General features: G+C 37.3%; 2 protein-coding genes across 3 annotated transcripts in view; both read left to right on the forward strand.

The window, feature by feature from the left end:
* Positions 1-12,665, forward strand: part of LOC137660228 (AP-3 complex subunit mu-1-like) — a 154,398-nt gene that overhangs the window by 126,999 nt on the left and 14,734 nt on the right. The window lies entirely within an intron of this gene.
* LOC137660229 (AP-3 complex subunit mu-1-like) overlaps positions 1-12,665 on the forward strand; it is a 41,060-nt gene that overhangs the window by 13,661 nt on the left and 14,734 nt on the right. For both annotated transcript variants that reach the window (XM_068394958.1, XM_068394959.1), the window contains exons 3-9: positions 3,626-3,810; positions 4,204-4,316; positions 5,146-5,267; positions 8,558-8,717; positions 8,960-9,073; positions 9,664-9,843; positions 10,108-10,266. In XM_068394958.1, the coding sequence (XP_068251059.1) occupies positions 3,626-3,810; positions 4,204-4,316; positions 5,146-5,267; positions 8,558-8,717; positions 8,960-9,073; positions 9,664-9,843; positions 10,108-10,266 (1,033 nt within the window). The remainder of the gene's footprint in view (positions 1-3,625; positions 3,811-4,203; positions 4,317-5,145; positions 5,268-8,557; positions 8,718-8,959; positions 9,074-9,663; positions 9,844-10,107; positions 10,267-12,665) is intronic.

Consider the following 12,665-nt stretch of genomic DNA (forward strand, 5'->3'; position numbering starts at 1 on the left):
TGTGAAGTTGCTCAGAGAGGGGTACAAGATTCCGTTTGTACGAAAACCCCCTCTAGCAACGTCTCCCATCGATCTCTCTCCCAGGTACAGAGAGGAAGACAAGAGACGAGCATTGAAACAGGAAGTGTCTCTCTTACTAGAGAAGGGAGCGGTAGTCAAAGTCTCGGACCATCAAACCCCGGGATTCTACAACCGCCTCTTCTTGGTGTCAAAGAAGACAGGAGGGTGGAGGCCGGTGCTAGACGTCAGTGCGCGGAATGTCTTTGTCACAAAGCAGACGTTCTCCATGGAGACCACAAAGTCGGTTCTAGCAGCGGTCAGAAGGGAAGACTGGATGGTCTCTTTAGACCTAAGGGACGCCTACTTCCACGTCCCCATCCACCCGGACTCCCAACCTTTTCTGAGATTCGTTTTCGAAAAGGTTGTCTACCAGTTTCAAGCCCTGTGCTTTGGCCTAAGCACAGCTCCTCTTGTGTTTACGAGGCTGATGAGGAATGTAGCCAAATTCCTTCATTTAGCGGACATCCGAGCCTCCCTCTATTTGGACGACTGGCTTCTCAGAGCTTCTTCCAGTCGTCGCTGTCTGAAGGATCTAAAGTGGACTCTAGATCTGACCAAGGAATTGGGTCTCCTTGTCAATATGGAAAAGTCACAAGTGGTCCCATCCCAAACTATTGTGTATTTAGGGATGGAGATTCACAGTCTAGCTTTTCGGGCTTTTCCGTCGGCCCCCAGAACAAGCCAAGCCCAGTTATGCATCCAGAACATGCTGAAGAAGGAACGATGTTCAGTCAGAAAGTGGATGAGTCTGATAGGGACGCTATCATCCCTGGAACAGTTTGTGTCATTAGGAAGACTACACCTCCGTCCTCTTCAATATCACCTAGCATTTCACTGGAAAAAGGACAAGACGCTAGAAGCGGTCTCGATCACCATTTCCGAGAAGATGAAGTCTTGCCTGACGTGGTGGAAGGACAGTATCAGCCTCAGAGAGGGTCTGCCCCTGGCTGTTCAGACTCCCAACCACGTTCTCTTCTCGGACGCATCGGACGTAGGCTGGGGCGCGACATTAGACGGTCGGGAATGCTCGGGAATATGGAACTCGAGTCAAAGGACAATGCATATCAACTGCAAGGAGCTACTGGCAGTACATCTGGCCTTGAAAAGCTTCAGGTCTCTCCTTCAAGGCAAAGTGGTGGAGGTGAACTCGGACAACACCACGGCTTTGGCGTACATCTCCAAGCAAGGAGGGACCCACTCACTGACGTTGTACGAGATCGCAAGGGACCTGCTCACCTGGTCAAAAGGTCTAAACATATCGCTAGTAACGAGGTTCATCCAAGGCAACTTGAATGTCATGGCAGATTGTCTCAGTCGGAAGGGACAAGTAATTCCAACAGAATGGACCCTCCACAAGGATGTATGCAAGAGACTTTGGGCCACTTGGGGCCAGCCAACCATAGATCTCTTTGCAACCTCGATGACCAAGAGGCTCCCAATATATTGCTCACCAATCCCGGACCCAGCAGCAGTTCATATAGATGCCTTTCTCCTAGATTGGTCACATCTAGATCTATATGCATTCCCACCGTTCAAGATTGTCAACAAGGTACTGCAGAAGTTCGCCTCTCACGAAGGGACAAGGTTGACGCTAGTTGCTCCCCTCTGGCCCGCGAGAGAATGGTTCACCGAGGTACTTCGATGGCTAGTAGACGTTCCCAGAACTCTTCCTCTAAGGGTGGACCTTCTACGTCAGCCACACGTAAAGAAGGTACACCAAAGCCTCCACGCTCTTCGTCTGACTGCCTTCAGACTATCGAAAGACTCTCGAGAGCTAGAGGCTTTTCGAAGGAGGCAGCCAGGGCGATTGCTAGAGCAAGGAGAACATCCACCCTTAGAGTCTACCAATCGAAGTGGGAAGTCTTCCGAAACTGGTGCAAGTCAGTATCTGTATCCTCGACCAGTACCTCTGTAACTCAAAAAGCTGACTTCCTCTTATACCTGAGGAAAGAACGATCACTTTCAGCTCCCACTATCAAGGGTTACAGAAGCATGTTGGCATCAGTCTTCCGTCACAGAGGCTTAGATCTTTCCAACAATAAAGATCTACAGGACCTCCTTAAGTCTTTTGAGACCACGAAGGAGCGTCGTTTGGTTACACCTGGTTGGAATTTAGACGTGGTACTAAGATTCCTCATGTCAGACAGGTTCGAGCCGCTACAATCAGCCTCCCTGAAAGATCTCACCTTAAAGACTCTTTTCCTGGTATGCTTAGCCACAGCTAAAAGAGTCAGTGAGATTCATGCCTTCAGCAAGAACATCGGATTTTCATCAGAAAAGGCTACATGTTCACTACAACTTGGTTTTCTAGCCAAAAACGAGCTGCCTTCTCGACCTTGGCCGAAATCGTTCGATATTCCAAGCTTATCGAATATGGTTGGCAATGAACTAGAAAGAGTCTTATGCCCTGTGAGAGCTCTTAAGTTCTATTTAAAACGAACTAAACCTTTACGAGGCCTGTCTGAAGCTTTATGGTGTTCAGTTAAGAAACCATCTTTGCCTATGTCAAAGAATGCTTTATCCTATTTTATCAGACTGTTAATACGAGAGGCTCATTCCCATCTGAGTGAGGAAGACCAAGCTTTGCTGAAGGTAAGGACACATGAAGTTAGAGCTGTCGCAACTTCCGTGGCCTTTAAACAAAATAGATCTCTGCGAAGTATAATGGACGCAACCTATTGGAGAAGCAAGTCAGTGTTTGCGTCTTTTTATCTTAAGGATGTCCAGTCTCTTTACGAGGACTGCTACACACTGGGACCATTCGTAGCAGCGAGTGCAGTAGTGGGTGAGGGCTCAACCACTACAATTCCCTAATTCCATAACCTTTTAATCTTTCTCTTGAAATGTTTTTATTGTTGTTTTTTGGGTTGTCCGGAAGGCTAAGAAGCCTTTCGCATCCTGGTTGATTTGGCGGGTGGTCAAAGTCATTTCTTGAGAGCGCCTAGATTAGGGGTTTTGATGAGGTCCTGTTGTATGGGTTGCAACCCTTGATACTTCAGATCCTAGGGGTCGCTCAGCATCCTAAGAGGATCGCGAGGCTCTGTAAGGAAGACGTACTTAAAAAGGCAGAGTAATTGTTCAAGTCGACTTCCTTACCAGGTACCTATTTATTTTGTTTTTGTTATTTTGATAACTTCTAAAATGAAATAAAAACTCTTAGCTCATTATAATGTAAACATATATTGCTGGTCTCTACCCACCCCCCTGGGTGTGAATCAGCTATTATAATCACCGGCTAAGTTAAATATTGAAAAATGTGATTTTGATAATAAAATAAATTTTTGAATATACTTACCCGGTGATTATAAATTAAAGGACCCTCCCTTCCTCCCCAATAGAGACGCAGTGGAACGAGGAGAAAATTGAGTCTTTGTTTACATTGAGTACTGGGTATCTGGACGACAGATGGCGCTGTTGGGCACACCCGCAACCTGTGTAGCGATCGCTGGCGAGTTTTACCTTAGAGTTTTCTGTCGAGCAACAGAGTTGCAGCTATTATAATCACCGGGTAAGTATATTCAAAAATTTATTTTATTATCAAAATAACATTTTTCTCTATTTTCAGGGATGTGTTTATGGAAAAACACTGGAAAAGCGTTATCCCTCGCTCAATTTGTGATTATTTCTTTGATGCCCAGAGGAAAGCTAACAGCAATGAAGATATTCCACCCGTTATCACAACCCCTCATCACTACCTGATATCTGTTTTGAGAAGCAACTTATTTTTCATTGCAGTTTGTATGACAGAAGGTGAGATTTTTAGTTTTTGCACGTTAGTCGCATAGTCTTTTTTTTTAAGGAAACTTGATAACCATAATCCATTGCATAAATTAGAAAAAGATGTAATTATGGATTCATTACCTTGAAGGAAATTCCTCCAGCAGTGTGAACATATTTCAAAATATATTCCATAGTAGAGTACATTAAATTTTCTGCCAACTGACTTCCTTCTGGAAAGCTACCGAATATAATGTAAAATTAATTGTTAACTTACTTGAAATAATGTCAAGGTACAGTAGTTGTTAACTTTACAAGAAATTACACTAATTGAATCACCTGTATAAGTAGGTTGGGACACTGCTAAAGTTTTCAATCTTAAAAGTATTTCTATTGTATCTTTTATCTATTTCTTTCCCCTTACAGTTCCCCCTCTGTTTGTAATAGAGTTTCTTCATCGTGTAGTTGACACGTTCGAGGATTATTTTGGCGAATGCACGGAATCCATCATTAAGGAACACTATGTTGTTGTGTATGAGGTGAGATTTTTTCTTTTTTCATCCCTTGCATTATTCAAGTGAATCAATTTTACCATTGTTAGATAAGGCCTTTACAGTGTTGATATCTTTCAACATTTCAATGCCTTTTCTGCTGCTTGGTTTTGCATTTTGCAATCAACAACCGAGGCTCATGATTTTGCAACATCATGAAAATGAATGTAGTGCAGGTGCTTTGGATTAAGAATATTGGCTGAAAAAGTTTGTACCCATGAGAATACTACTGCTGGAGACAGGAATTTCAATAATTAAAATGTTTTTTAAAGAAGGTACCAATATATACTGTATATACTGGCGAATTCTAACCAAGGCACTTTGCGTCAGTAGGCGTAGGAGGAGATGATGATGATACAGTATACAATAATACCAAAAACTTTCATGCATCTGAAGATAAATGTATTTACATTTGACCCTTCTATTTACTTTTTCATTAACCCTTTTACCCCCAAAGGACGTACTGGTACGTTTCACAAAAGCCATCCCTTTACCCCCATGGACGTACCGGTACGTCCTTGCAAAAAAATGCTATAAAAATTTGTTTTTCATATTTTTTGATAATTTTTTGAGAAAATTCAGGCATTTTCCAAGAGAATGAGACCAACCTGACCTCTCTATGACCAAAATTAAGGCTGTTAGAGCAATTTAAAAAAATGTACTGCAAAATGTGCTGGGAAAAAAATAACCCCCTGGGGGTTAAGGGTTGGAAATTTCCAAATACCCCGGGGGTAAAAGGGTTAAATACTGTCATTTTTAAATTAGGCTGGATGTATTTCATTTAGCTGTACGCCTATCAGATTTTTCCATTTTTCAGTTACTGGACGAGATGCTGGATAACGGTTTCCCATTGGCCACGGAAAGCAATATATTGAAGGAACTAATAAAGCCTCCCAACATATTAAGGACCATAGCAAATACTGTTACAGGAAAATCTAAGTATGAATACTTTTTTTCTTACATATAACTCTGAACATATGGAAATCTTACGGGAATGAAATTCACAGTACAACATTTTTTTATGATTTAATGTACGATTATTGTATCCTTAACTGGATACGCTATTGGGTTGGGAATAATTCAGGTGGTGAAAATAATATTCCCATCGGACTGTTCTCTTTAATCGTACAGATGAACTGTTTGCTGTACAGTAGAGTATTGTGTTATCTAATCTGTATATAAAAGCATATGGGTAGGCTGAACCCTTTTGATGTGAAGATTTTCAAAATTTTTCAGCAATTTTTTCAAGAAAACTGCTATCATGCAATATGAATTTTGCTTTTTCTTTTACTTTATGATGCTAACATTACACATACTTATAATACAATTGGTAAATGAAAAAAAAATATAAATGTTTTTCTGTTAATAAGGCTAACAAAATTCAAGTTAGTTCATGAAATCGTATACCCTGTACAATATTCAGTAGTCTGTGACTAATCGAGTTTTCATTTCATTATGACAGAGAATATTGGTAAGTTGTTTTGTCGATACTTTGAAAAGTACTGTAGTTAAGTAGAAGCACCTTTATCACGTACATATAATCATGGGTTAAGAAAGACACCTCTTATGATAGAAACTTCCCATTATAAAATCCATCTTTGTAATCTATAACTTTGGTGTCTGCACTATTGATTCAGGATCCTTTTGTATCTAGTTTTACTTTTAATAGTATGCTGTGTTTCACATCTTCTTGAGTGAGTCTGTTTATGATGATAGTGTACAGCCATCACTCTTTGCAAGATGGTGTATGTTTACTAAAGTGTGAGTTTGACAAAATAGTTTGGAATTTTCATTGCTAGAATTTTTCCCCCTGAGAAAAAGGGTACTATTTTACACAATGTCCTATTGGCATCGTTTGGTATAAGCTGTACTAATTTGATGTACCCTTTATTTCAACATTTATGATACACTATGGGTTAATCTTGCCATAAATATAATTAGTGATAAGTAATGTTACTGTTTATTTATGCTGGCAAATATATATGGCTTTGCCTAACCACATAGATTCATATTAAAGTGACTTGCTTTACAAGGATTTGTCTCACGTAGACATTGAAATTCATATTATGAAAAGAATTCCTGCTTTATTTTCTCAGGTGTTTGGGGCTTTTACATTGTAAAGTTGTGAGATGTATAACATTTCATTTGCTACCGAATTGGAAAGGTCGATAATGATCATTTGTGTTACATACATTTATTTAGGCGTTTGTTTGATTTGTTGTAAACAGAATTAGTGAATGGGTAGTATTCTGTGTAATACAGAAACAAAGGTTCAACATGTTATCCGTGATTTTGTTTTGAGCCCTTTGATTATCCTCACCCAACTTCTGGTATATTTGTACATTGATATGCAGCCATCCTTTCAGTCCTGTGATTTTTAATCAAGGATAAGGAGCCACTCTTCCAACCTTGTAAATTTTGAATGCTTTCATTGACACACCTAAAAGCACTACAACAAAATTACCTAATTGCTCCTTGAGTAATGGATGTTCAAAGCAGTAGTCTGGTAATTAAATAATGATACAAGATGTTAAAGTTCCAGTGGGAAGTGTCTGTTATAACTTATCACCTAATATTTCATAAAAGGACCAGTTAATGTGGGTAATCCAATATTATTTCAAATAAGGACAGAAACAAAGTCCTGGGAGGCTGAATGGCGAGAGGATAATAATATTGGCTACTGTATTTTGCCATTCTTTTACGACATTTGGAAATATTTTGGTTAAATAGAAACAAATAAATTGAATGTTGAGACCATATGTGACATTTTTTGAAAGACTGAAATTTGTATCTTTTAATATATCACCGTATTCTGGTCTGGTTAGTCTAGGTCTTCAACTGCGACCCTTCCACTCTAGGTCTTCACCTGTGCCCGTTCTATATTAGAGTTTAGGCCTTCCAGATGTGGTTGCACTGTGATGAGGCACTTCCAAATCTACTCTTCACCATTTTCCCTTCTACCTAAGCTTCTGGGCCTTTCTCCTGGCTGTTATCCAGTCATATTTACTTTTTATCTATTCCCTTTCTCTATGGCATGCCATTTAATTAATGGGGTTTGAGGGCCCAGCACTGGGGCTTGGAAACCTGTTCTGCACTGAAGTGGAGAAAACTTTGCAATTACAGTATACGACATAGTAACACCTAAGGGATTGAACTGCAAATAGGAACAGAGCTAAGTAGAGGGATGAAAAGAAGGTGCAGCTAGGAGCTGAAAGGACACTGTAAAGACCCTTAGTAAAATGTCCTAGTATACAGCAGGAGGTGCAATGATAGCATTACCCCTTACAGGACCTTTTTCACTGTTATCCCAACTGCTCCTCTTCTTGCTCACCATATGCTAAAATCATATCCTAAATGAATATCCGTACTGTACATGCTTAGAAGATGTATTGATAAATTATACGCTTAGTATGTGCTGTACATGTTCCTTAGAAGTAAATTACCATCACTCTTTGCACTTGTGGTTATACCTCTGGAGTGAAAAGAGATCAAGTAGGACTTGCGTACTTCATTTCTTTTTCTCGAGACTCATTATCAGTAAAGAAAAGATTTTTGTGCTGAAATTTTTCATTGTATATTTGAAAAGTATTGTATGATTATTGCTTACATACGTTTATACTTAATTACTAATGCTCAGGGTAGACCTTGAAAAGAGATTAAGTAGGACTTGCATATTTCATTTCTTTTTCTCGGGACTCATTATCAATAAAGAAATTATTTTTGTGCTGAAATTTCTTACTGTATATTTGGAAAGCATTGTATGATTATTGCTTACATACGTTTATACTTAATTACTAATGCTCAGGGTGACCTTTCTTTAAATGTAATGTATTTATGCTGTAAATGGAAAAATAATTTAGATTTTCTCACCGACCTGTATTTTTCTCTGATTTGGAGGAATGAATGTAGAAATTAAGCCCAAACCTAAACATTGTTTGGAGGCAATTTTGTTATAGAATTGTTAGAAAAATATATTAATCTTCATTATCCTGCAAGTATTGGTTGCTTTCGTTTTTTTTCCTGCATAAACTGTATTCACATGTATGATTACAGCAACATTTGTATGAGAGAGAGAGTCAATGCTTTTGAACAATAAGTAATGACATATACTATGGTATTAGCCACTGGTAATTAATGAAAAGTGATGACATTTTATATCATGAGTACTGTACTGTGATTGTTTATACTTTATAGTACACCTTTTAATATGCTAATCTCTTCGTGGACAGCGTGAGTGCCACCCTTCCAACAGGCCAACTAAGTAATGTACCATGGCGTCGATCAGGGGTCAAGTATACAAACAATGAAGCTTACTTTGATGTAACGGAAGAAGTAGATGCTATTATCGATAAATCGGGTGCCACGGTAGCTGCTGAAATCCAGGGATATGTTAGTATTGCTTTATTCACAGTTAAACTTTTTTCTTCAGTGTATCTATCTTTCGTTTATTGCCTGTCTTTATCATAAATATACAAAGTTTTGCTTCATTGATCAACATTTGTGTTGAAGTTTGCTATTCCTCTTGTTATATGGTTAGGTAATATTCAACTAATAAATACAGTAATGATAAATGCACAGGGTATACCATATTTGTCAGAAATTGGAGGAATGTGTACATTTTCTTTTTACAGATTGATTGCTGCATTAAGCTGACTGGTATGCCCGACTTAACCTTGACTTTCGTCAACCCACGGTTATTTGATGATGTTTCATTCCATCCTTGTGTTAGACTAAAGCGATGGGAGGTAAGAAAGTTTTATTTGAATTTAATTCTGCTCATGCAATAATTTCAAACTTAACAAGCCTCAACTTGAAAAAACAATTACCGGTAATTACTTACTAGTTACGATATGCCAATGTTCTCTTGATAGGCTACCTCTTTAGAAGTGATGCATCTATAGACTCATCTCCAATATTAAATAAGTATAAAAATCAAAGGTTGAAAGGCTGTAGAATATCTTTAATTATTAAGCGTAGGTGATACTACATGATCTCTGTTACCATTTAGATTTTGCTATTTATCAGAGGTACAGACCCTTATATATCAGACAAGCTTAGGGTATTTAATTTCAGTAGTGTTCTAATTCAGTGATGGATATGCTATGCAACAGCTAAGATGCCAGTTTACTGTTAAGTGTGTTGTAATGAATAATCTAGGCTAATGAAGATAGTAATAAGTGTGGCAAATGATTTTCATGCACTAAAATATAAGGAAGCTTGGTCAAAAAGTATACAGTGATGCCATCATTGATAGTCGGAAATTTTGATGTAATATTACTGAAAATTAAATTATCTCTACAGTACAGCTTAAAGCTTTCATTTTCAATGTTTGCAGTCCGAGCGAGTGCTTTCTTTCATTCCCCCCGATGGAAACTCACGGCTCTTGTCGTACCACATTGGATCCCAGTCAGTTGTTGCCATTCCAGTCTATATTAGACATAACATCTCATTTAGGGATGTAGGAGGAGGACGACTAGACATAACTGTAGGCCCCAAGCAAACAATGGGAAGAGTAGTAAGTATGAACTGTTTTTTCTTTAACAAGATTCATGGACATTTAAAAGTATAAGATACAAAATTATGTTGGTTTTGAAGTGTATTTCATAAGTTCATATGGTTGTTATAAAGTATAATGCATTAGTTATAATGTCCGATTGAATATTTACTCGTATATATGACCTCCATAGAGGTGTCTTTTAGTACAGTAATATGATCTGTGGCTTCCATTCCCTGAATTAATTAAATCTATGAAAGATAATGACAGTGTATTGTGTTTCAGGTTGAAGGTGTTATATTAGAAGTTCCTATGCCAAAGTGTGTGTTAAATTGCAATTTGACTGTGAACCAGGGAAAATATACCTTTGACCCAGTGTCCAAGGTGCTACGGTGGGACTTAGGTCGCATTGATCCTACAAAACTCCCCAATATTAGGGGAAATGTAAGTTAACATTTTATTCTTCCAAAGTAATTAAAGGAACTTGGTAAAGGGTAGAAGAGACTTTAGTTATGGTAAGAAGCTCTTCTAGGAGAAGGACACTCCAACCATCAAACTATTGTTCTCTAGTCTTGGGTAATGCCATAGCCTCTGCACCATGGTCTTTCACTGTCTTGGGGTAGAGTTCTCTTGCTTTTCTGTTTTATATATCTTCCTCTTATTTTTTAAGTTTTTACAGTTTATATATGAAAGATATATTTTAATGTTATTACTGTTCTTACAATATTTTATATTATTTATTATTTCTCTTGTAGTTTATTTATTTCCTTATTTACTTTCCTCACTGGGCTATTTTTCCCTGTTGAACCCCTTGGGCTTATAGCATCCTGCATTTCCAATTAGAGATGTAGCTTAGCAAGTAATAATAATAATAACAGTAATAATATATTTCAACATTACTGCGATGGAAGAAACCTCACTCATTGAGGAATCCATCGGGACAAAATAAATGATTTTTAATAGATTTTGAGAATTCAGGAGATAAGAATTTTTTTCTGACTAGTTTACCTTGTGCAGTATGTTGAACTTGATAGGGTTTGAAGCTTACTGAAAATTTGGATTGTTTTTATGTGTAAGAAAGAATGCAAACCTATTTCAATGTTATTTATATTCAGGAAAAAACTTAACCAGGAATATAGTTTGTTCCGTAACTGAAATACAAACCACGCTATTTAATATGGGTAATTACTTTTGGCGTAGCTGAAAGTAATTACCCATATTAAATAGCTAAGGTTTGTATAGTTAGGAAAAATACAAATTACCTACGAATTTGTCATTTTATGCTGAAACTCTAGTTAATAATGTATATATACTAGCTTCATATGCAACCATGATTATAATTTCAATAGACTTCTATTATTAGATTAAGTATGCATACACTAGAGCTATCGTTGTCCATTTAAAAAAATACTATGAGTTATGGTTTTTTATTTTGGCATGTTTTTTCTCAATTTGTGAATAGAAATACATAATATAGTTACTTGTAAATGACTGTTTCATTCTTGTGAGGGTTCATCTCAGAAGTAACAAAACTTAGTCCCAAAGTTTCAGGTACAATATTTGTCTTTGTAGAGGCTATCACACATTGTAGGATTTGTTCCATTTTATATTGTACTTCAAGAACCAATCCTTTAGGCAAAACTTAAGACTCAGTGGTCTAATTGCACTACTTTATGAGATAATACTGAAGGAATTATGATGAATGTTTTTTATTTCATTCATAAACATTACGGGTTTTGTCTGACATTGGTTTATGTGTAATAGTAGAAATTGTGATTATTATTCAAGTACTGTACATACTTCTGGTACAGCTTAACTTCTCTTTAGTTATGTAGTAGGGAAGTGAGTCTCTTTAATAGAACATTTCTAAGCTTAAAATTTAAACTTTAGCATTTGAAATTAAACGCAAAGATTTAAATTAATGTTTGTTTAAGTCTTGATGACAAATACTGTAAATTAGAAATAGCAGTATACACTTGTAAAAATCATTTTTCAATATTAAACTTAGCCGGTGATTATATAAGCTGCAACTCTGTTGCTCGACAGAAAACTCTACGTTAAAAATCCGCCAGCTATCGCAATGCAGGTAGGGGGTGTACTTCAACAGCGCCATCTGTCGTGCAGGTACTCAGTACTCAATGTAAACACAGACTCAATTTTCTCTCTGTCGGGCTACCGGCAAGACCTACTAATTCGCTGTTACTAACTGGATTTGTTTTCACAACTATTTGGTGAAGTACACTATTCTAGTTTTGAGCTTTCGCTATGCAGGTGTTTTATCTTCATCTCAAAACTTGAACTCGTTTTGGATAGATTTAATTATGGTGACAAAGAGAGTATGGACTCTCTTTCACTTTTAAATGGCCGACCCTTCCCTTAGACGGAAGTGTGTTTAGGTTTTTAGTAATTTTGCTTAACACGTTATAGATCTATATATTTTATATCTCTCCGCCTTTATTAGGCCTCTTCGATTAACTTTCCATTTATTATAAACATATAAAAATAAATTTTTATGTTTTGTTTATATGCGACCTTTCCTGATAGTAGGCGGTCCTAACTTGGAACCGAAGTTAATCAACGTTGAGCCCGTTATATCGTATTTAGCCTTTAAAGAATTTAAAACTTTTTAAATTTAATGTTTTATGAAAGAATTTCTTTGATAGTCTTCGTACTGTTTTCAAAGATGAACTAACGTTTAGTTTTTTAGACTACGCAGTTGTTGACGTTCAGGACGTTCAACATGCGCTCTATCGTTACGATAGAGAGAGAGTGTATCACGGTTTCACTTTGCAGTAAGAGTAAATCGATTCTGACGTTTTGTTCATTCTTTCTTAGCTTAAATG

The sequence above is a fragment of the Palaemon carinicauda genome, chromosome 20 (assembly GCF_036898095.1).
Source record: "Palaemon carinicauda isolate YSFRI2023 chromosome 20, ASM3689809v2, whole genome shotgun sequence".
NCBI classification, from domain to species: domain Eukaryota; kingdom Metazoa; phylum Arthropoda; class Malacostraca; order Decapoda; family Palaemonidae; genus Palaemon; species Palaemon carinicauda.